The 25,000-nt window shown below is 37.1% G+C and overlaps 2 protein-coding genes across 3 annotated transcripts in view; one reads left to right on the top strand and one right to left on the bottom strand.

Moving 5' to 3' along the window:
* LOC136825816 (nidogen-2-like) overlaps window positions 1-9,049 on the bottom strand; it is a 9,906-nt gene extending 857 nt beyond the window's left edge. The window contains exons 1-11 of one of the 2 annotated variants that reach the window (XM_067082762.1): window positions 8,858-9,049; window positions 6,520-6,561; window positions 6,312-6,353; window positions 5,962-5,991; window positions 5,737-5,769; window positions 4,761-4,832; window positions 4,448-4,522; window positions 4,042-4,158; window positions 2,919-3,080; window positions 1,779-1,898; window positions 1,373-1,549 (exon numbers count right to left, since the gene is read on the bottom strand). In XM_067082762.1, coding sequence (XP_066938863.1) covers window positions 1,373-1,549; window positions 1,779-1,898; window positions 2,919-3,080; window positions 4,042-4,158; window positions 4,448-4,522; window positions 4,761-4,832; window positions 5,737-5,769; window positions 5,962-5,991; window positions 6,312-6,353; window positions 6,520-6,561; window positions 8,858-9,017 — 1,030 coding nt within the window. In that variant the 5' untranslated portion in view covers window positions 9,018-9,049. The remainder of the gene's footprint in view (window positions 1-1,372; window positions 1,550-1,778; window positions 1,899-2,918; window positions 3,081-4,041; window positions 4,159-4,447; window positions 4,523-4,760; window positions 4,833-5,736; window positions 5,770-5,961; window positions 5,992-6,311; window positions 6,354-6,519; window positions 6,562-8,857) is intronic. The other variant, XM_067082763.1, reaches the window with a different exon arrangement.
* Window positions 9,050-16,860: 7,811 nt separating this feature from the next.
* On the top strand, window positions 16,861-17,734 carry LOC136825585 (uncharacterized). Its single transcript, XM_067082169.1, has 2 exons — window positions 16,861-17,047; window positions 17,166-17,734. The coding sequence occupies exons 1-2, from the start codon at window positions 16,998-17,000 to the stop codon at window positions 17,710-17,712; spliced, it is 597 nt and encodes a 198-aa protein (XP_066938270.1). The 5' UTR covers window positions 16,861-16,997; the 3' UTR covers window positions 17,713-17,734.
* The last annotated feature ends 7,266 nt before the right edge of the window (window positions 17,735-25,000 follow it).

Genomic DNA, 25,000 nt, shown 5'->3' on the forward strand with positions numbered 1-25,000 from the left:
AAAGAAAACTTAGTCAATAAATCAAAATATTACGGACAATTTTACGGTAAATGATATGTTGGAAATATTAGCTTTCTCATTATTTATGGAACATCGTGTGAATATAATTATTTCTTCGGTGATTCCTGACTAATAGCATTTTTGAACTTTATACACACACACACACACACACACACACACACACACACACACACACACATATATATATATATATATATATATATATATATATATATATATATATATATATATATATATATATATATATATATACATACTGTATATATCACACACATACAGAGTGTTACACAAGTTCATGCAAATATTTCAGGAAATGAAAGAAAAAGTGATTTTGAGCAGAAAACATTCCATGAAGATAATCATTTGAAGGCTCTGTTTGTGGGTGAGGGCAATTCACAAATGCCCGCCCACCTTCCACCGTCCGGGAGAGGGGAGTAGTCAGGGATATGGGGGGAGGGGGATGGAGGGGTTAGAGAAGGATGGGGAAGGAGTGATTAGGCCGATGTGAATCAAATACCTCCCAATCAAATGTTTTCTTTGGATACTGAACAAAAAAGAGCATGCATCACTGAAACCCTCTTCTTCTCCATCAGTGGTATTCATTGGACACAGATAAAAAAGAACCATAATTAAAGAACTAGCAATCCACTTGCCTCATTCGCTTCCTCCCCCCTCCACCCCCACCGCCCCCTACATCCCAGGCTACTCCGACCTTCCTTGAAGGGCCTCCCTTCCCCCCTCGCCGCAACGGTCATTTTGAAATTGCCCTCACCCACAAACGAGGCTTTCAAATGCTTTTCTTTAGAGAGCATTTTTGCTGAGAATTTCTTTCTCTTTCATTTCCCAGAGTATTTGCATAGACTCGTGCTATACCCTTTAAACATACATACTTACATACATACATACATATATATATATATATATATATATATATATATATATATATATATATATATATATATATATATATATATATATATATATATATATATATATATATATACTGTATATATATATATATATATATATATATATATATATATATATATATATATATATATATATATATATATATATATATATATATATATATATATATATATATATGTACATATATATGTATATGTATATATATATATATATATATATATACGTTTTTCTTGGATAAATGCTAATCAATAACAATTTGTGTGTATGCAAGTATATATATAAATGTATATTTGTCTGTGGCATAACATAACGCTGAAAAATTCTCTCTCTCTCTCTCTCTCTCTCTCTCTCTCTCTCTCTCTCTCTCTCTCTCTTCTGTTGATGAGTATTATTATTAGATTTATTTCAGGAAGCAACTTACCAGCATAAGGAAAAGCCCGAACAACTTCCTGTAACACTGTGACGGAGAAGTCCTGCAGGAGGCGCCACCCTGCCTCTTGGCAGGTGGCCTCCATCCCCTGCCAGGTCTTCCATTCCTCCACATGCTTCACGCATCCCAGACCCTCGATGACCTTGGCCGGGCTTTTGCACGAGAACTCTGGAGGGAAGAAGAGGAGGTTGCAGTGAGGGTGAGGAGGCTACACAAGAGTCAAAATTCCCCGAATGACATCAAGGCAGATCTTTCATGAGCTGATTTATAAGATGAGAAAGTAGATGATGATACAACAAAGTGAACTGAAGCGATCTTGCTCTTTTCTGATGACCCTGTTCACAGATTTTGACTCTGCAGGAAAAAGCTCATAAGAACAAAGATCGTCTTCCCTTACCACAGGTTCGTCCATCTCCCTTGAAAGGGGGGTTGCAAGAGCAGCTGTAACTCCCGACGGAGTTCCTGCATGCTGCGTGGGGGCTGCACTCCGCCTTCCCTCGGGCGCACTCGTCCATGTCTGTTCATTAAGGAGAAAAGAGATTTGAATACATATATAATTTAATATAATTATATTATATATATATATATATATATATATATATATATATATATATATATATATATATATATATATATATATATATATATATATATATATATATATATATATATTGCAATTCATCCTTAGGAAAGTATAGAAAATGCCTTCATAGAAACAAAGTGGATACAAACTCTTTGTCAAGGAAAGTGCTGTGAAAGTGACAAAAGTCGTCAAGTCAATCTTCAATACAAAAGTGTCACCACACTTGTGGCAGAAAGCTCGGAAATAAATGTATTGTAAATCTACTCTCAACGGGCAAACGTCGGGATAATGAGTTCAGTGGAAAAGGAACCTATATTTGTGACCTAAGAGAATTTTCATGACTGGAAAGCTTTAAATAGTTCTTGAAGTATGATAATAGTTCAATGAGATCATTAAGAATGTTCAAAAGGTGCACATTCCATAAAAAGATACGAGTACATTACATTAAAAGCCACAGCAATTTTACGAAAAGGATTTTTTTAATTTCTAAAAGTGACATTTGTTCTTCAAAACAGGCCAGATAAGAGAAATGATTCTATTTAATCAACGTTCAGTAACAATTGGACATTTCTAAAAAATTTTTTTGAAAGCAGCTATATTCATATCAGGTCGATAAACAAGGATCCACAAAGAGAAAAAGAAATGGATGATAGTTTTTTCAAAAGGAAAAGACCCAAAATGAGAGATGACACAGTTCGTCTGAATTTCTTTCCAAAACTCAGACAGACAAAACTCAGAGAAGGAATGGCAGGCTTTTTCCATGCGTTAGGAAGTGATATTATGATAAGTAACATTAAATGAAAATAATTGGTATGGAGAAAATTATATGAAAGAATTGTAAGGAAAAGGAAGAAAATTTGAATATGATGAAAACATTTTTAGAAAGTAAAATATATGTAAAAATATAAAAAAAAAAGATGGGGAGTAAAAAACCGATTAAGCAATCTGTCTTACCATCACAATTTGAACCATTCTGTGCAAAACCGGGAGGACAGGAACAGGTTCGTCCATCTCCCTCAAAAGGGGGGTTGCAAGAGCAGCTGTAACTCCCGACGGAGTTCCTGCATGCTGCGTGGGGGCTGCACTCCGCCTTCCCTCGGGCGCACTCGTCCATGTCTGCTCGGGAGTAAAGACAGTTTTGAGAGAAGAGGCATTGCGGAATGGTCCCTTTTGTTCTGAGGGAGGGCAAGGAAAGTCATTTCGGGAGACAAAGAGGGCTAAGAGTTTTTTCAATCCATATATCATAAGGACTTGGAATTGACAGTATGCTGGATAAAAACAATTAGACCTTTAAATATATATATAATAAATCATTGCAAAATCACACCCATCATAACATCAGATAAGATTTCTGTGTTAAAGAAGGACAAATGTTCCTTGAAACCAGAAAGGCAGTTGGAATAGTGACTTGGAATTCTATCTGTCTGATCCTATTATAGAAAGAGTTTCCTCTTCCTACTGGAAGGTCATCAGATGGGAAAGGGTTAACTTTGAAAGGAGAAAGAGCCATGATAAGATCTGACTAAATATATATGGCGACACCACAGAAAAGGGTCACGTTGCCTCTCTGATTATGAAGGAGTGAGCACTCTATCTGAAAACTGCTCAGCAAAGAAGAAGTTCTATTTGCGAGCGACTTTTGACGTCGAGTCAGTCAGAAGCCGCCCTACAAAACCTGAACACTAGAATTCTGACCTATATATACAAGAGTTTCACACCTGCCATATTAGTATTGGTTTAATGTAGATTTTACGTGTTTCTCAAAATGATGTCCATATTCCTTTTGAAATATATAAATTGATGTCAGCCAGAAGAAGACCCCTGATTTCCCATGTCGGTGTGTTCATTCCACAAGAAGCAGCCTAGACCTACAGCCTAGTAGCCCCTGACTGCTACGGTAACAAAGGGATTAGAGTGATTCTTTACTCGTGGAAAAGATGCATAAAAAAAGGACAGTGACGAAGGAAAGGCCATATGAGCAAAATTATAAGTTTTTCTAGTAGTAAACGACGGGTTTACGCAAAGCGTGGAAGAACAGATGAAGAAAAGAACACAGTAATGCGCATTGATCTCTCACCTTCACAGCGCGAACCATTCCGTGCAAAACCAGGTACACAGGAACAGGTGAAATTTACAAACTTGTCAGTGCAAGCTTCATGATCACCGCAGTTGTGGCTTCCCTCTGAGCACTCATCTGCGGGAAAAATTATATTGTAGTTAGAGAGCAGTTATTCCACATATTCCTTAAGATAAAACTGACATAGAAAGATGAGTAAAAGAAACACCATTAGTGGCTACACGAGGAATTCCTCCCATCGACGTCAGCCAGACCTTTCACAGGACTGACAAACTATCTAGAAAGGGGCTCCTTCGTTTAGTGGATCAGGACAGAAACAATTCAGTCATTCAATTCACGCCTACAGAAAAATAGACTGATCTGTAAGAACTGTCTTTTCCTTGTCTAGAACACAAGTAGGACTGACCTATTCCTCCCGTCTCTAACAGAGAGATGACTCCAGATATTTCCTGGCGAAGGGAAGATTCCAGTTCTTGTTGTCCTGGAAGGGAAAAATCATCCCATGAACACTATCTGGAACTCTTATGCGCTTTCAATCCTATTCATACTTGTACATGGAATATGTCTAAGTAATATCAAAGTTCTGTACTACAGTACTAAATTAGCAAATATAACACTTAGTATCATCTATTTTTCAATCCTGACGTAGGGAAATGTTACAAAAACAGTGAATCTTAGACTAAGAATTGCGGCAAATCCCTTCCAGAAGAAAAACGTACCTGCTGATGATATGTTTTTGAAGGATTCCAAGTCCTCCCTTCCAAGGCAGTGTTTTGCTTCCTGATGGATCCCTGGAATGTATAGGAGGTACTCGAGATGAAGAGTTTATACATATACATGCATTCATATATATATATATATATATATATATATATATATATATATATATATATATATATATATATATATATATATATATATATATATATATATATATAGTCTACATCAATATGATGACGTAAAATTCTTCCTGCCCTGATATTCTGATAATCCTCCTTTGCAAGAGACCTGGTTGTCATCTTTATCATTCGGTATCACTAAATATAACCTTCACTATTATCAATTACCAGCAAAAATGCCAAAGGCTTGGCATTAACATTGAGAACTGTTTTCCGCAACTGACAGAATTTGACTTTCAGAAACGAGTGAGAACACAAGAAGTTACCTTCTAATGTCTCCTAATGTCTCCAGTTTTTTCATTGAGTAAGAAGACTATATGTAACAAAAGTCTTTATACTACGATTATAAGAGCATTGTCTTCCCATAGAGCTGGAGTGGAAGGAAGGGTCATATCTGTCTATAAAGGTGGAGGGTCTCTAGAGTGTTCAGTGGTCTGGTTAAACTACTTTAATACTACTACTACTATAGAGTGTTCTATACATAAACAAAATCTGATCGCATCATTTGCTACTAGTCTGCACATTATTCCAAATGCTTAAAAATCCCTATCCAAGTAATGGTAAGCATTCCTTCTCACTTACTTACACTGACAGGCACACACCCACCCACCACAACATGTGAGTAATGAACTTACTACCGCTGGCTGTATATTAAGTGTTGCATTGAAATTCTTTCTAAGAAATGAGAGTGAAAATATGTCTGACAGGGTCTTTAGAGTCCAGACACTCCTAAACCTTGTTTTTTAGTAGAAAGGCTTTCCATGACCCTGCCATAATCTCTGGAGAATAGACTTACTTTGCAAAGAGTCCTGGTTGTCTGTCGCTGCACCTGAAGACAACAAAACAATAAACAATAGCTTATAAAGTTTGATTTCTATCATCACTTCGGAGTATTGATCAGTATATCATTAGACTGAACTTAAGGAAGACAGTTGTCTCTTCACTATTGAGGAATCAGTTGAAAGTCCAGACAGGATGCTTTCAGAGAGACGGCCGCAGATACCGCGGAGTGCACAGATACCTTTCAGGTGTTCCATCTCGTGGTGAAGTTCTGGAAAGGGAAGATCAGTCTTCCTTTACAAGGCAGCATCATCAAAGGACATTGGATTAAAATGGAAATGTGACTGAATGGAGGAAGTTGTGCCACTTTAGAATGTATGGTACTGATTTTGCACTTATAAAGATATTAGAGTATAATGTGTCAATAAAAGTTGACCCTCTCTGTGACCTCTTCTCAGCATTTCTTTGCAGAAAAATTCTGACCTAAGAAGTATCAGGCTGACACAAGGCTGATTTAATCTACTTTACTCTTTAATCAAAGAACTTTGCTATTTAGTTAAGCAAAAACTTGAAAAAACACACAAAAATTACCTTGAAGATTGTTTTCGATGTGTTCAAGCTTCTCCTGCATGTCTGGAAATATAAATGATTGTTGGGAGAACATTAGTCTTTCTTCCTGAGACACAAGGCTCACTTTAACAGCAACTTGACTCATTCTGTGAAGGAGAGACTCATAAAGTATAGGATTTTGATATGTAGCAGAACATGAATATTTTGAAGTAAAACATATAAAAATTACCTTGAAGTTTGTCTTCAATTTGTCCCTGTTTCTCCTGCATGTCTGGAAATATAAATAATTGTTTTTAAAAAAGCTGGTCTTTATTCTTAAAAACTATACTGTACAAGAAATGTCAGAATAACGGGGAGACATGAATAAACTCCTGTAACCCAGAATCTTAATAAAAGAAGAGAGAAATATACCCGAGAGTGTACAAAGGTTCTTCTGCATTCAGTACCTTTATAGTGAGGAACACATTGTAAGAAGTCGCGACTCAGCCTGGCTTTTCTCTTCACTTGCGGTTCACTTGTGTAAGTGGCAAGGGGAAACTACCCACCAGTGAAGAGAACAAACACTGAATTAAAAGAGAAATCAATTTAAAAAATAGAAAGCAAAGGTAAGCGTGCTTGAAAAATATGCCAACTTCTTTGAAAGTGAGGGAAACAACCAGCAGAACAAAAACTGCTGTGAGGACCATTTCATGGCTTGACACTGCGAGGAACAGAAGGCTCCTGGTGCTGGGACGTTTGACAACATAACATTGCGACAGTGTGAATGTGGAAGTTCTGCAGAGCGAGTAGCTCACACGCACTGGCTCTTGGGGTGAAGGGAATGAGTGAGCTACAAATGAAGTTCCCTGTGGGAAAGGGAACAGCATCTTCCAGTAATCTTTGTAAAGGATGAAGGTCCAGACAGTCTTCGGACACCAAGACAGGAAAAGGATTACAACAGCAGCCGAGGTGAAGATCAGAAACAGCTGGCGCTGATAATGTCATCTCTGCAGGTGTAGAAACCCTAGCAAAAAAAAGCTAGGTTTTATGGCAAAACTGAGAAAATCCGAAGTGGTAGGCTGCAGACACCATGACAGGAAGGAGAAGAAATCTCTGGCAATAGCAGAAAAGAAAGATCTGAGGTAGCCAATGAGCAAAACCTTGTTTTCTGGCAGCATGAGATGAAACGCTTTTTAGCTGCAGTGGGAAAGAACGCTCTGAGTTGAAGGTAGCACCAGCTGTTGTCTGACGTTCATGACCATTCAACACACTGACCTACACAAACTGAATCATTGGGCGGGAACCTGGTGCAAGACTGACTAATCAGGTGAGGCTTTGTTTCAATGAAGTTTAGCCTAATTTCTTATCACCTACACCACAAACTGATCCCCTTAAATGGCTGAAACAGCTTCTATAATCAGACCCAGTGTATTATTAAATAATTGGGCCGACATTTGTCAGTTGAAGACAATAAAAAAATAGACAGAGTTCCTGTGCTGACCTGCCATGCTGAACAATAGTAAGAAGCACAAATCAGTCCTTGCGCTTAGCCTATTTTTTCACGAGGCAATTCAAAATGCCAACATCACCTCTGAAGCATGAGACCTTTAACATACGTGACTTACAAGATTCCCTACAAATCTGAGATAGAAAGGTGTGTGACAACCTCGTTCACAGTTCCCCAACTAATAACGAAACTTGCTCTGTAGTAAACAGCCATGCCCTCCCTGTGCATGCGCTGTGCTGTGGCTGCATGCAAAGGAAAGCTATCAAGTTCTGGAACTAGCCATTCAGCCTTAGGCTAAGTTCCTGAAACCAGATAAAGATTGAGAAATCAGGTCATACTTGCAGATATGACACAGGTCAAGAGGTCTGACTTAGGGCATTAAAATACAACATGAGAAAAACCTCATAGATTTCTTTTCATTGAATTAAGCTGAAAGGAAACCGCAATTGTAATGTCAAATAAAATTATTCAGAATATAATCAGCAAGGAATCAAGAAACTGTAATGACGCCAAAAATCAGTCTGAAAAAATTTCCGTAAATGAACAAGTCGATATGGTGGAGCCAAAGCCAGTCCACCAGACAATAAAACACAAGTCCCCAGGACTCGCCCTTCACTCAACCAGGAGAGAGAGAGAGAGAGAGAGAGAGAGAGAGAGAGAGAGAGAGAGAGAGAGAGAGAGAGAGAGAGAGAGAGAGAGAGCAGTAACGCTGTATTCCGAAGAGGGAGTTGAGAGAACAGTGAAAATGTAAAAACTCAGATTCAGATGACGACATTTCCTGCATAATGCGAGAACCCAACTGATCTCTCTAATGAACCTTCCCAGACTGCCATTTTGGGAAGAGAGGCAAATGGAGTCCAAGAGGAAAGCGTGCTTGAGTAAATGGCACCACGCCCAGGAGGAGGCTGTGAAGAGAGACAGGTGAAAATGAAGATGAACAAACTTCATGAATGGCTTAAGAGTTAGTTATGACGATAAATGCTTGTTTTACTTTAAAGAGAAAAGAAAAGATATAATAACTATGTCGAGAACATGGATCACATAGAAGAAATGAAAACTTGAGCGTGAATCGCTGCATTACCCTTCAAGGCTGCTTCTTGCTTCTTTAGCTGGTTCAAAGCTGCTTCTTGCTTCTGCAGTACCTCTTCCATCTTGATGAAGAGAAGATTCTCCCAGTCCTGACAGTGGGCAAAATTCCCAGCTGCTAAGAGAAAGGTGACTAAAATAACTGTAGTCACCATTTTTGTTCAGAAGACCCACTGATTTGGCTTTCCTTTGCAGCTCTGGGTCTTTATATACCCAGTTCTCACGTGGATGCATTAGTCAGACGCGTGACTCAGTCCACCATTCAAGGGCGCTGTGCCTCTTTCATCAGACCAGAGTTCAAGTAGATGACTGAGAGGCAGGGCGGGGTTGAGGGGGTGGGGGCGGGGTGTGTGTTGCCGGTTGCGTTATCATGGTTTAATGACTAAGAAGAGGTTCAGAAGTGAGCACTCGACAGGGTCATTGATAGGACTTCCCGAGTGCCACTTGTGAAGCAACTGCTTTGCTGCCCCTCGATGTTGAGGGATAAGGACAAATGAGTCAGGGTGGATTTTATCTTATAAAAGTGGCAATGCCATCATAAGAGGGAAAGCAGAGAAAATAAAGAAGATGATCAGGACACTTAGAGTTTAGATGATTTACAATAAGGATTCACTTGCTTTCCTTCTCCAGACATTGAGGCCTTTTCATAAACCTCTTACCCAATTCATTGTTGAGAGAGAGAGAGAGAGAGAGAGAGAGAGAGAGAGAGAGAGAGAGAGAGAGAGAGAGAAGACCTGAAGACATCACAGTAAACAGGTGATTTCAAAGATCTCAGAGATAATGAGGGAGAGATCACCAGTGATTAGTGGCCATATCAGTGTTCTCTCTCTCTCTCTCTCTCTCTCTCTCACACACACACACACACACACACACACACATTAAGAGAATCTCTCTCTCTATATATATATATATATATATATATATATAGATATATACATATATATATATATTTTTTATTTAGATTCTGCATATATATATAAATATATAAATTTCTGACTCACATCAGGATCGAACCCAGGTGTTTCAATTGAAAGACGAGACTACCGCCAACCAGGCCACACAAGTCATAAAAGAAGTTGGAACCTGAATACCACAGTATTTAAGGCTTTACCTGGGCCGGCCAACTGCTTGCATACCAGCGTGTTTTCGCCAACTTCCCGACTCAGCAGTGACCCCATTGACAGCATTTCATTAGAATGGTCCTTTCTGAGTGAATATATTAGAAATATCAACACACAATCACTTGTGGAACAGATATAAATATCTGATTCACATCCTGATGTGAGTCAGAAATTTATTTCTGTTCCACACGTGATTGTGTGCTGATATTTCTTATATATATATATATATATATATATATATATATATATATATATATATATATATATATATATATATATATATATATATATATACATACATACATATGGATTGTATTGTATTTTTTCGAATGTTCTAGTTGCAGTTTTCATTATCATATAATTTTCTACGTACAAGTTATTATATGTAATGATGATGTAGAAATATTAATATTACTTTGCAAAATGTAATTTATGCAACTATTTTTTATTAAGGATTTCACAAGAAATTAATAACATGTTTCTTTAGAGAACTATAGCGAGTAGCGAGAGAGAGAGAGAGAGAGAGAGAGAGAGAGAGAGAGAGAGAGAGAGAGAGAGAGAGAGAGAGAGAGAGAGAGAGAGAGATTAAGCCATGCGTCTTTTTTTTTATGACTTTGTTACCAGGTGGCTGGTTTGTCATCGAGACATCTTTTGTTTTGATTTGCACGTCCAGGCTTTGGGCTGTCGCCATCTCGGTCTTCGTCTGTTTATGAAACATGTCGATCATAAGGGTTTTTATTTTTTTATCGTGATGGTAGGCACTCACAATTTCCTGTTAAGAGTCACGTGGTCAAAATTCACGTTGAGACGCTTCGAGCCATGCGATCATCTTTTGTCTTAGAGGCAGATCCACTTGCTGGTCACATATTTTGTTTCCCTGGTGGAGACGATTCCATCAGACCATTCTGATCGCGTCACTTTGACCGAAAGTCCAGGATGTTCTTTGGGTCTTGGTCCCAAAATGTTTTCGAATATTCTGTTGGGGCCATATTCATTGAGAACCGTGCAGTGTAGATTTGAAAGGAGAATTCCTCTCTCTCTCTCTCTCTCTCTCTCTCTCTCTCTCTCTCTCTCTCTCTCTCTCTCTCTCATATCCATTTAGTAGATTTTTTGTAAAATTGTGTAAATTATTTTTATACTGGTCACTCTTTAGTGTTTGTTAAATCTTGGAGTTGCATTTGTGTAAGATTGTGAATTCTGAGTGTTTCGTGGAGCCTCAACAATTAAGGTCTTTTCTAGCAAATGCCAGAACTGCAGTTAACTGGTATTGTCCTTAAAATTTATACCATGGTATATTTTGAAGGGTATGATTTGGAGGGTATGATTTGAAGGGTATAATTTGAAGGGTATGATTTGAAGGGTATAATCTGTAGTGTTTAAATAATCTGAAGTGTTTAAATAAGTGATTAGTAGACCTGTCAATATATTAAGTGATTTTTGCTTTAGTGAATTTACATTACATTTCATTTTCTTGTTTTGCGTAATAGTGTGTTCTTAATGTCATTTGAATTATTTAACCCTTTTTGAATTTAGTACTTTTTGTGTTTAAACTCTCGTAGTTTTCAAGATGTTTACTCAATTTTGATTCACATATTAACATTCTGGTGATTTAAGTTTGTTTCATGATTTGATTTGAGAATTAATTAAGATTTGTGTTTTCAAGTAATAGTAATATTTCTTCAAAGTAAAATTGTGAATTTTGATTCCATAGTAATTTTTCTTTCAAGTAAAATTGTGAATTTTGATTCCAAGTAATAATGATTTTTCTTCAAAGTAAAATTGTGAATGTTTGACTTATTAATTTTGAATCAGAAATAAATTTTTGTGTTTCAAGTTTTTACAACAGTGTTCATTTATTGACCACCAATGGTAGGAATTAAATGTCAATAAACAAAAGTGACAGATAGTTTTGTTCCTTCAGTGTTTACTGATGTGACTCTAACCTGGGACACAGTTACAGTAATGGAGTGATGCCCTTTTACTCGAGTATATTCTTGTTGAAATATTGATGCCTCACATTTCTGATAATTTCTTTAAGGGATCACTGTAGCCTTTAGAGTACTCAGTTGTATTTTTGTTGTTGTTATAAGAGTTCAGGTACCTGGCTGTAGTGAGGTCATTTTTTAATTCCATGATTGGTAAGTGTAATAACAAGGTACTTGGAATGCATCGTGACTATATATATATATATATACATATAGTATATATATATATATATATATATATATATATATATATATATATATATATATATATATATATATATATATATATATAAAACATATATACATATGTATAAAGTTAGATAGATAAATATATGTGTATGTGTGTGTCTGTGTTGTGTGTGTGTACACTAGTGTCTCAAAGGCACTGACTGACGTCCTCATAATCAGAGGACTCGACTGACGTCAAGGGATGACGCCTCCTTCTGTTTATCTTCCTTAGCGAGAGTTCTGGGAAGGGAATATCAAATACATCACTTACGTCATGAAGAACCAAGCAATGGGCTTTTGCTTTTCCTCTCTCTCTCTCTCTCTCTCTCTCTCTCTCTCTCTCTCTCTCTCTCTCTCTCTCTCTCTCTCTCTCTCTCTCATTTCGTCAGAGAATCTGCCTCACTTATTGGTCTAGTTTTATATGACAGATACTATCATCTATTTAGTTATAATATTTTGTATTCACATTTAAGAGTTTTCAATTGGTATCTGAAAATCAAAGAGAGAGAGAGAGAGAGAGAGAGAGAGAGAGAGAGAGAGAGAGAGAGAGAGAGAGAGAGAGAGAGAGATGACAAACAAACCTATGATCATGCATGTATGCTTTGTGATTGTATATATGTGCATATGCATGTATGCATGCATGCATGGAGACATGAAACGAAAGCAGCCAAAGCACAACAACACCTCAGTCAAGGACGACATGATTATCTCTTCGTCTCGAGAGAAGAAGAAGAAGAAGAAGAAAAAGAAGAAGAAGAAGAAGACCCATCTGGCGATGACGTCATGCATTCCCCTCTTCCACATTCTCTGGTTTTCCTTCTTCGGTTCTTCAACGGCTCTCTTGTTCGCCAAACATATAACATATATCAGGCGTCACCTTTCCATTGACAGAGAGAGAGAGAGAGAGAGAGAGAGAGAGAGAGAGAGAGAGAGAGAGAGAATGATAATAAGTAGTAACTGCGTGTCTAAAAACTAAGAGACCGCTGAAGGGTTGAGTTCAATACAAAACTTTGTTCCTTGTGGTGAAACGCCTGAGAGGATGCTGACTCCCCAAAGCCACCAGTGGAAGAAAGTAAAGAAGATAATGATAAAACCGAAAAGAAGAAGAAGAAGAAGAAAAAGAAGAAGCAGAAGAGAAAGAAGAAGAAGAAAGAATAGACAGGTTCCTGGAGAGACTCGGAGTGTCATTTAGACAGGTAAAGACAGACGTTTATCTCCCTCCCTTTTTTGAGGGTTAGACATAATAACATTATTATTATTATTATTATTATTATTATTATTATTATTATTATTATTATTATTATTATTATTATTATTATTATTTCCTGTGATCATTCTGCATCTAAGATCAACAGTCCCATGAAGAGCAGAAGAGAGAGAGAGAGACAGAGATTCCGTTCCTCTGCTAATCAAGGAAAGGCAATCTCAGCATGATTAGTGTACCTGGGGCCAACCAAGTAAACAAACAGGTTCAGTGCAGCTGTTGACATTTGGCAGACAATCATCACCTGTCGACAAGATTTCATCTGATCATTTCTGTGTCTAAGATGTAAAATCCCTTCAAGATTTTAGGGGAAGAGGAGAGAGAGAGAGAGAGAGAGAGAGAGAGAGAGAGAGAGAGAGAGAGAGAGAGAGAGAGAGAGTATCATTTTCAAAACGGGATACCTGCAGAAAAACCCCAAGCCCAGTAATTGATTTGCATTCCTGTTGATTGCAGTGCAATCATATTTCTTCAGGAACTTGAAGCTACAAATCATAACAGAACGATTGAAGAGAATCTCTTTCTTTTGTCATTCTTCCCACACTTAATTAGAATTTCCAATAATAATAATAATAATAATAATAATAATAATAATAATAATAATAATAATAATAATTATTATTATTATTATTATTATTATTATTATTATTATTATTATTATTATTATTGGAATGGAAATCCATCTGAATGCTTGATTTACACTTGGTTTAATATCTTGTTACTCTTGTTAATAAAAAGCAGTTTACTTATTGTGCTTGTTGTGCATTGCATCAATCAGTCAGTCAGTTAGTGGTGTTGCTGTGTTCACTCTCAAGAGAGAGAGAGAGAGAGAGAGAGAGAGAGAGAGCCTCTGTCTGTCTTTATCTGTCCTAATGACGCCCCGAAATTCTCCCCATCCTTCTGTATACCCTTTCTTCTTCTTCTTCTTTTTCTTCTTCCCATTTTTATCTTTATTTTCTTTCCTCTCCTCCACTGATGGCATTGATGAGTGTGCATCCATTTGTGCGTTTAACCAAAAGGAATAAAGTTTCGTACTGAACTCAACCGTTCAGCTGCAGTCTCTCGGTGGTTGGAGATGCAGTTACATACTACTTGTTATTATTATTATTTTCTCTCTCTCTCTCTCTCTCTCTCTCTCATTCGTAGTCGTAACAAAGGCAGACGGGGATAACGAAAAGGTCACGATTGATATATGAGGCAAAGAAGAAGAAGAAGAAGAAGAAGAAGAAGAAGAAGAAGAAGAAGAAGAAGAAGAAAAAGAAGGAGGAGTTATTGAAGAAGCAAAGAAGGAAGAAGAAGAAGACCCAAGAGAAGGCGAGAGGGGATTCCCGTGTCAGCTGTGTGACGTCATCACCAGATGGATCTTCTTCCCTCGCGATGAGACGAAGTAATAATCAAGGGGTCCTTGACTGAAGTTTGGCTGTGCTTTGGCCTGCTTTTGCTTCATGTGTGCATACATACATACATACATACATACATACATACATACATACATACATACATACATAAGGAGGAACAGGATAGCCAGAAGACGTGGTAAAATTCCAGACATTATTATTTCTTAAAAATTAACAGAGGCACAGCCGAGCTTTCGGGAATACGTAACTTTTCCCATCATCAGGGTCACTTATCTATGGAATTACATAAAAAATAAAAAAGAAACAGTAAGAAAACTATACCGATTGACTAAATCTAAAAGTATTAAAACAGTTGTATATAAATGACAAAACTTTAAAATACATAATAATATAAAAGTAAAAAAAAAGGAACATAAAAACCTAAGTTAACCAAGCAATAAGAAATCACGTACCAAACAGAAATCGTCAAATAAAATCACTGAGAAGATAGATACTGAGAGAGAGAGAGAGAGAGAGAGAGAGAGAGAGAGAGAGAGAGAGAGAGAGAGAAAAACAATGAATATTCAAAATGATAAAAAAAACATGACAATGTAGTACAAAATACTGGAGAACCTACTGTTCATGTCGTAGTTAAGTGACAACTGGGCGAGTTAGAAGACTGCAAATGGAAGAGGGTGAAATGGTGTGAGGAAAAAACTAAAAAGAAAAAAGCAAACTATGCAATGAACAATGGAACAGAGGTGGTTTGGCTATTGAGTGTTGGTGATTGTTGTTTAATATGGAGGGACTCTAAAAAGGGAAGCGAATGGCTATTTTTTGTTTGTCCAAGTATTTGAAAATCACTGTATTGTATGTGATGGTGGTAAGATAGAGCATGAAGTCTAATGGCACTATTTTCTTTTAATGATGCAGGTATGTATATTGTTTTTATGTAGTCACTATTTAGTTTTATAGTAGTAGTAGAACACTTTAGGCCATATTTGGTTGTGTGAAGTAAGGTAATCAGCAAAATCATGGGCTAGCTAGGCCATGCAAAGCCATGGCCTAGCTGGGCTAGGCAAAGCAATGGCCTTGCTAGGCTATGCAATACTATGACCTAGCTAGGCTATTCCTTTCATAGTTCTGTGGCCAGCCAATGTTATAGAACTGCCATTAGAGGCTAGCTTAACCATAAACACCAACCTAACCTTTGTCAGTCATGTGATATGGTACCATTAGCATGTGACAATATGTAATATGGGTTATTTCGTGATAAATACTTTATTAACACTCAACTAGTGGCAAGCCTACTCATATTGCTTAATATACTGTAACAGATATAAGCTAGAATTCAGAGGACATAACGGCACTCTGGGTAGGATAGCATAATTTGAGTATCAAACAGCACCATTATCATTTTTTGGTGTTTAATTTAGGAAAAGTTATAGTAGAAAAGTTGTTTATATTGTCCTAAAATGTAAGTATGTGAAGGTGGAACTCTTAAAGGGGGCCTTGGGGCAGCCCCAGGCTAGAATTAACCAAGTTAGGGACAGGTTAGGTAGGTGTTTTGGGTTAGGCTAGTGCCCTATAATGTCCTAAAACACCTACCTAACCTCCTGACCTGTCACTGAATTATTGCATGGTTACTATGAGAAATTCTGAATATTGACTATTCACATCTCAAATGTTGCATGTACATAGAGGGAAATTGTCTTAAGTGTCGTTTCATTGAACAAGTATGAACATACGCTGGCCAAAGGCCCTTTGGATCCCCTGTATTGAGTATTTTAGAATTTGTTTTTGTTTTTGGATACCAGCCTTAAAAGTTGAAATTCTCACCTAACATACTTAGCCTGGCCAGGAGGCTTCACCCCTGGATCCCCTGTTGTGCCAACTTATAAAATACCCCTTTCATTTCATTATTTCTATGATTATTATAAGTTAATCAAAATACCCTATCATTTCATTATTTCTATGATTATTATAAGTTAATCAAAATACCCCTTTCATTTCATTATTTCTATGATTATTGTAAGTTAATCAAACTTGAATTTTTCTCTTGCGGATGCTGTAATGATGAAGTTTAGTGGCTAAAAAACATCATTTCGGAGGGAGCTGGCTAAAATCAAACGAGTAAAAAGTGGCTCAGGAGGAGACTATGTTCCAAAATGGAGGCTCTTTGATTTGATGTTGTTCCTGACTGATGTTGTCACCCCAGGGAAGAGTACATCAAACCTTGAGACTACTGTGTCTGTAAGTATTAAGAATGTATGACTGTTTCAAGTATTGTATGTTTATTTTTGCATTTCAGATTTATTATAGAAGTTGCCTTAATTTGTATATTCCTTTTTTATGATTTACCTTTTTTCAGCAGGAGTCCCAGTCCTCCCACCAGCAGGAGTCTCAGACCTTCAATCAGCAGGATTCCCAGTTATCCCAATCTCTTTTGGTACAAGTTGACTCCTGTCAATCAGCAGGATTCCCAGTTATCCCAATCTCTTTTGGTACAAGTTGACTCCTATCAGTCTGATGATGAAGTCATCCATCAGTCATTGCAGACATTCAATTATGACAGTAGTGTAGATGACATTGATCTGCCTACCCCATCATCTTCACACTCTGTGCCAGGAACAAGTCGATCATCATCATCATCATCACGGAATAATGAAACGTGTGGTCGAACTCCTACTCCAAAACGTAAAAGGAATATGACACCAGAACATGCACCCAGTGCAACCGAGGTAGCATTATCTTTTTTAAAAACCACTGCACAGGCACAAAGGAAAGAAGACATCCCATACGCAGCGGGGGTTTTTGTAAAAGAAGTAATCTCTGAATTTCCTCGCCATAAACATCCAAAACTTATGCTTAAACTTGCTGCATTCCTAAACAAGTTGAAAGAGGAGGAAGGCAGTTAATCATTGGCCATAAACTGTTGTAAGGTGGTATTTTTTCCTGTATGATTTCTTTCATGGGGTATAGATATGACACAAAAAAAGAAAAGAATCTGTACCAGGGCCATAATTTTATTTTTACACATTGCATTATGATGTTAAATTAAAAAAACATTGGCACAGAAACTTTATTTATCCTATAAAATTTATGCAGAACACTTTTATTGCACTTTTATTTCCTATACAAATATGTTTGTAGCTCTTAATTATTATCATCACCACAAAAAAAAAAAAAAGAAGAGCTAGTGTCTGAAGGCCATAGCATCCTGAAATGCTACCTTGCCTTTATTCACAAAATGTGTTGCGTACATTTATAGCCTCCTGCGTAGGCCTTCGGCCTAAAGCATTTAAGTTTTCCCAGCCAACACCAGTGTCATTACGCCATTGCCCTGCAATTACTCTACCATTATTTACATCGTCTCTGTCGATTAACTCTGGTGCTATTTCATTGTGTCTAGATTCTTTAAATAAATAATTGTGCAACACAAGGGCTGCTAGCGTAATTAGCCTAACACGTTCTTCTTCAGCCACCGCGATTACTACCAAAGCCATTGCCATGGCCATATTCTGGTCACTGGTCTAGAGATGAGACATTTCCATGATTATAATGCGTCTTGATGCCAACGCTATGACTTTCTAGGGTTTGTTTTGATTTTCCAGCAGCTGCTTCTCTATATGGGGACAGAACAGCTGATCACATGGTGCTACCGTTGTCATGGCAACGCACAGTTTGCTTGCTGAAACGGCTGCGTGTGCTCGCGACCGTGTAATAGTTTTGTTCAGCAAATGCTGAGCGAACGGAGCCGTGCTGCGTGAAAGTTCGCCCGTGTAATAGCCGCTTAAGTAGGCGCTTGGTACATCCCACTAAGTCCCAAAATTACATTTTGGGCAATTAAACTTGTAAACAATGCAGGTACGCATCAACTCCGGGAGCGTGTCTTTCACGCGGAACAGTCTTCCGATTGTAAGAGGGTTATTAAAGGTAAATCTGAAGTCAACATACGGATACAGATGGCTCAAGAATGACAATAATTTTCGTTTGATTAGGACAGAATCGTTAGTGAAGGGAAAGGAAACACATTATCTTTTTGGGAACAGTGCAGACTACAGATTTTGGCTTAAAAATACTGTCTAAAAATTCTTTAACGATTTTAGTGAACATGTTAAAGGGATAGCAATTATTCTAAAAATACCTCTCTAAAAACTGGACTTCTAGGTGAAAGTTATTCCAATTGGAGCAAAGGGAAAAGGCTCGATGAATCAGAGTTCTACACGAATTAGTCTTAAAAACAAGGGGACAGTAACTAAAAAAGTTTAACCCTAGGCCGGTAAACGTTTTCTTTCTAAAGATGCCAGTCGTAAAATTTCCCTCAGAACGAGAGACCAAAATATCTAAAAAGGAAATGCGGCCATTACATTCTTTTTCCACAGTAAAAGTAATATTTGGATCAAACGAGTTGATAAAATCTAAAAACAACTGGGCATGACATTCTTCAGTAAAAAGTAAGAAAGTATCATCTACTTAGCGTCTATAAAATATGGGTTTAAAAGTATCTGGGCACTGATTAAAGAATTGTTTTTCTAAATGGCACATAAAAATATTAGCGAAAGAAGGTCCTAAGGGGGAGCCCATGGCCATGCCATCTATTTCCTTATAAACTTTCCCATTAAAAATAAAATGAGTATCAATGACCGAGAGTTCTAAGAGCTTTTTGAAATTATTTCTGGTAAAACCGTGGTAAATGGTATCTGGGGTGGGGAATAATTTTCCGAGGATAATATCAATGGTTTCGAAAACAGGGACATTAGTAAATAAGGATTGAACATCAAAACTAACCATGAATGTATGTGGATTTTGCGCAAGAATGTCAGGGACAAAAGAAGAAGAATTTTGCAGGGTGAAACGGTTACTCGTGATATGACTGAGAAGGGGAACAAGGTACTTAGCTATTTCGAAATTAGGCAAGTATTGGTCTAAGGGGAATGCCATTCTTGTGAACTTTAGGGAGTCCATATAAGGTAGCAAAAGATGATCCTGAACTGAAAAGAGAATTATAGGTGCTTTCAGGAATAGCGGAATCATATTTAAGCTGCTTCAAAGTACGATTAATTTTATCTTCAATTTTAAAAACGGTACTAAATTGAGGAGTACCTACTTCAGAGAATTTACTGGGGTCGGGCAAAATACTATTCATTTTTACAATGTAATCATCGCGGTTCAGTATAACTACACCTTTACCTTTATCTGGTCGACAAATTATGAGGTCATTTCTATTAGCAAGTTTCTTCAAAATCTGAAAATCTTCATACTTAAAAACGGAAACCAATTTTTAGTTTTGAGACTGGAAAATGTTTTATGAGCCAAGTTCTGTATGGACTGACGTGCTGCTTCAAGATTAATATGAGAAGGTAAAAACCGAATATTATGGAAAAACACTTCGAACGCAAGGAAAAAAATCACAGTATTTGGGTTTAAAATTAGGTAAACAAAAATCTAAGCCTAGTGCTAAAAGAGACACTTCCTTTTTTGATAGTGTATAACTAGAGTAATTAAAAATGACACTATTTGGGTCAATGAACTTAGGTTGGTGAATACCCAGTTTAAGTAATTTACGTTCATGCACTTTAGTGGTATTGTTTACATAATTATTAATGGTTCTGTCTCAGTCATATCACGAGTAACCGTTTCACCCTGCAAAATTATTCTTCTTTTGTCCCAGACATTCTTGCGCAAAATCCACATACATTCATGGTTAGTTTTAATGTTCAATCCTTATTTACTAATGTCCCTGTTTTCGAAACCATTGATATTATCCTCGGAAAATTATTCCCCACCCCAGATACCATTTACCACGGTTTTACCAGAAATAATTTCAAAAAACTCTTAGAACTCTCGGTCATTGATACTCATTTTATTTTTAATGGGAAAGTTTATAAGCAAATAGATGGCATGGCCATGGGCTCCCCCTTAGGACCTTCTTTCGCTAATATTTTCATGTGCCATTTAGAAGAATAAATTTTCATTTAGTGAAACTCCAAGACTGCGGAGAACCAATCATATTTGCATGTTTGAGAGTTAAGTGACGAAAATATGTTTTTTATGAAGACTTATTACAACTAATTTTCTTTCAGCATTTAGCTTTAAGCATTTAACTTTACAAAATGTAACATATCTAGATTCACAGTCGAGGTTCAAATTTCAATACATTATGATATTTCTATCTTTGGCATATTCAGTACTACTGCTTAGTATGCTTGCAGACAACTTGGATCGCTGAGGTACATAACAATGACAGCCTTTTTCTCTTAAAACAATACAGGAATAAAAAAATATATATATATATATATATATATATATATATATATATATATATATATATATATATATATATATATATATATATATGTATACACACACACACAAAAACCCATGACCGAAATAACCTTGTCTGTGTTCCGGGTTTAACAACCCTCTCATCTTCACTAGGGCCTGAAAAGCAGAAGAACCAAACGTCCATTTCAGCTATAAAGAGACGTTGGGTTTGTCTTAAGAAACTGGAATTGCAATATAAGATTGAGGCCACAGGCCAAGCCCTTGGACCGATGCGGTCATTCAGCGCTGAAAGGGAAACTGAGAGTAAAGAAGGTTTGACAGGTGTAACCAGAAGAAAACCTCAAAGCAGTTACACTATGGGACAATTATTAAGAAGGGTGGAAAGTAAGGTGGAAGAAAGAGAATATGAGCGGTCTCGTTGGGGGCATTCAGGCATAAGCAAATATGAAATGATTGTGCCCTCTCCTCCAGTAATATTACTGTGAGATACATAGAGTGCCCTCTTAGGTAATATTATCTTATCTGCCAAATGAAAGAGTGCCAAACCGTACACATTAATGATATCCTACATGAAAAAATAATGAAATACAACTTATTACATGAAAAAGCAAAATACACTGACAGATATAACTTATTACATGAAAGGCAAACCCCACTGATACTAAGAGGCAGATATAAAGTACAATTAATACATCCTACAGAGTATTATTTTACCTTGACAATTTTTTTTTTAAGGCCACAGCGATAAATGTTCACTTTCCCTTTTTCAATGCCAAGCCCTTACATTCAGGGACCACCAGAATAAAGAAAAGCCCTCTTGAATAATGCAAACAATAATTGACTAATTCTGTTATTCATGAAGTCAAAACAATGAACATCATGGTACAGCAATTTAACAGCAATCGAACAGCCCTCCTGGCCAAAAAACAAAGGTCACCTTTTTTTTCAAAAAAGCAAATTTTCTGCTGATTTTCCAGAGAGTACAAATTTGTCTTCATCCGATGAGCTGGAATTTCAATTCCGGTGTGCAATGTCTCTGTCTGTCAGTGAGTGATCCCAGCTTCTGAAATGTGCCTGGAAAGCAAAGAACTTACTTTAGAATTCAAAGCAGGACTGTCATCTCGACACTTCACACACTTCCTTTTCAAAATCAACTCTGGATATGAATTCATGTCATGTTACTTTTAGGCTTCTATGCATGAAGATGTCAGGAGATACAAATCTCTATGACCAGAGCTTCAAGATGTGTCTGCTGACTTTATCTTAGGTATGTACTTAGAAGAGAGAGAGAGAGAGAGAGAGAGAGAGAGAGAGAGAGAGAGAGAGAGAGAGAGAGAGAGAGAGAGAGAATTATGAAAAACATAATCGATCTGTATCTTCGATCATTTATTCTGCCCCTGCAACGATCACCTGAGTTTAGGCCTTTCAAAATGATGCTTGGGTTCTCAAGTGATTAACAAATACCAAGAGTTAGATCCATGATCAGTTAAGTTTAGGTGGCCAGAATAAAAACAACATCCTTGGCTAGTTTTTCATGGTTCCTCTACCACTGTAATGAAAATATGTGAGCACGCAAACGCAAAGTAACCCTCATTTATTCACACTTAAGGCTACGTTCACACAGGGCGTTTTTAACCGCGGCGGCCACCGCTCGTTTAACGCTGCTATCGTTCACACGAAGCGTTTTTGACCGCGGCGGCCAACGCGCGGTAATGCTTCTTTATATATACATACAGTATATATATATATATATATATATGTATATATATATATATATATATATATATATATATATATATATATATATATATATATATATATATATATATATATATATATATATATATATATATATATATATATATATATGTATATGTATATATATATATATATATATATATATATATATATATATATATATATATATATATATATATATATATATATATACATATATATATATATATATACATATATAGATAGATAGATAGATAGATAGATAGATAGATATATATACACTTTTTGTGACATCCAGTGTCAGAATGGACTTGGAAGAAATAGCTTGCGTTTGGCTGTTGAATCGCAGACTGAATAGGCGCAAACAGCAAACAGCGCCAAAGACGGCATGGGGTACACCCAGTTTTACATGACAGACATACCTTTCCACTCATGACACAAGATGCTTACCTCATGTAATTGTTGGAGATGAGACCTTTGGGATTATGGAAAATGTTATGCGACCATACAGTGGAAAACAACTGTCACACAAGAAGAAAATATTTAATTACAGATCGTCAAGAGCACGTACTGTAGGTACATAGAATGTATCTTTGGTATCTTAGCTAATAAGTGGCGCATATTCCATAGGTCTCTCAATGTCAACATTGACTTTGCTGAGGATATAATAAAGGCATGTTGCATATTGCATAACTATATAAGGGCAAGAGATGGTTACAGGTATGAAGATATACTTTATCAACCACCTATGCATAGTAGGCCTACATGAAGGTCATGTTCCAAGAGGAGGCATGTCTGCAACCTCTGCCCGAGACAGATAATATGCAGATTACTTTGTAAATGAAGGTAAACTCGAATGGCAGGACAGAATGATTTAGGAACGTTTTCAAGTCTGACAAAGAACAAAAAAGGATAAATTATAGTCTTCCTAGTTATTAGAAATTTGTTTGATGTAAATATAAGATTATATTGTAAGTGAAAGAAAATGTGAGTTTCAGGTTATAATGCTTTTGTATATCCATTGTGTTATTCAATTAACTTACCTAGGTTTTGTTTTTTCTTCATATCTTCAGAAGTGCAGAAAATATCCACAATTTCTTCCCAACCCTTTTTCTTGACTATGCTGTCTCTGTACTCCTGAGATTTCATGTCCCAAATTGATGGGCGTTTTTCAATTTCATTTATGAATAAATCGGTATCAAAATGATCCTTCCCCATCGTTAACAGTGACAGCAATGCAATAGTGTGTGACTGTGATCACGGGGACCAGACGTGGCGTGGGTTGCTATGGTAACGCACAATCTCTTTTCTCATTGGCTGACACACAGCCAATGATGACACCTGCTGTCTTCAAAAAACGCGGTTCACCGCTGTGTGTGAACGATGTCATTGACTTGTATGTATCTCGACACGCCCGGCAATCGCGCGTTGGCGAGGGGAATCTCGCTACCGCGGCGTATTGGAAACCGCCGCGATACGCCGCGGTTACGTGTGAACAATTCCATAAGCTAACATTGAACAATCGACCGCGCGTATCTCAACGCGCGGTTGAAAACGCCCTATGTGAAAGTCCAAAGGCGGGTGTCAGTACAGGCAAAATAAGGTCAAGGAAAATGTGGCTAGGCTATGCTAACTCTAGGTTAGCCCAAAATTCTAACCTCGTCCCCGGCACGGACCTGCCTATCGATCGTTTTTGTCCATTTTTTTATGCAGTGAAAGCCTATGTGACTTAAACCTTGTATATACCACTTGTCCATTTAATAACAACATTGTAAAGTAAACTTATGCATGCTGGAAGCTGAACACTCACAGGTATTGGAGCAATTGCAGACGCAGGGATTTGTGTAAAAGCTCTCCCTGTATTCTCGTCCTAATTTGCTGGTGCTCGTTTGATTTCACTTCATTCTGGGGATTTTCTAAATGACCCCTTTTACAGCCCAAGATACAAAATAAGGCAGCCAGCCTTCGTTAAAACGTTGCCACAAAACCTACAAAAGTGTGTGAAAACTTACAGAAATTGACGGAAAATTGAAGGTCACCAGAATCAAAATGTTGACAACACAACGGAAGAACAACTAGTGTGTGTATGTATGAATGCATTCACACAAGTATATATGAGTATGAAATAGATACACAAATCCGTAAACACTTCTATAAACGACCTACCTCCTCTCGATTGGC

This window comes from Macrobrachium rosenbergii, chromosome 39 (assembly GCF_040412425.1).
Source record: "Macrobrachium rosenbergii isolate ZJJX-2024 chromosome 39, ASM4041242v1, whole genome shotgun sequence".
In the NCBI taxonomy this organism is placed as follows: Eukaryota; Metazoa; Arthropoda; class Malacostraca; order Decapoda; family Palaemonidae; genus Macrobrachium; species Macrobrachium rosenbergii.

What these genes read in the sequence shown, in the direction of transcription:
- LOC136825585 (XM_067082169.1), top strand. Translation starts at nt 16,998, where the DNA reads ATGTTGTCACCCCAGGGAAGAGTACATCAAACCTTGAGACTACTGTGT. An exon ending in ACCTTGAGACTACTGTGTCT is followed by an intron (nt 17,048 to 17,165) that starts GTAAGTATTAAG and finishes ACCTTTTTTCAG; the next exon opens with CAGGAGTCCCAGTCCTCCCA.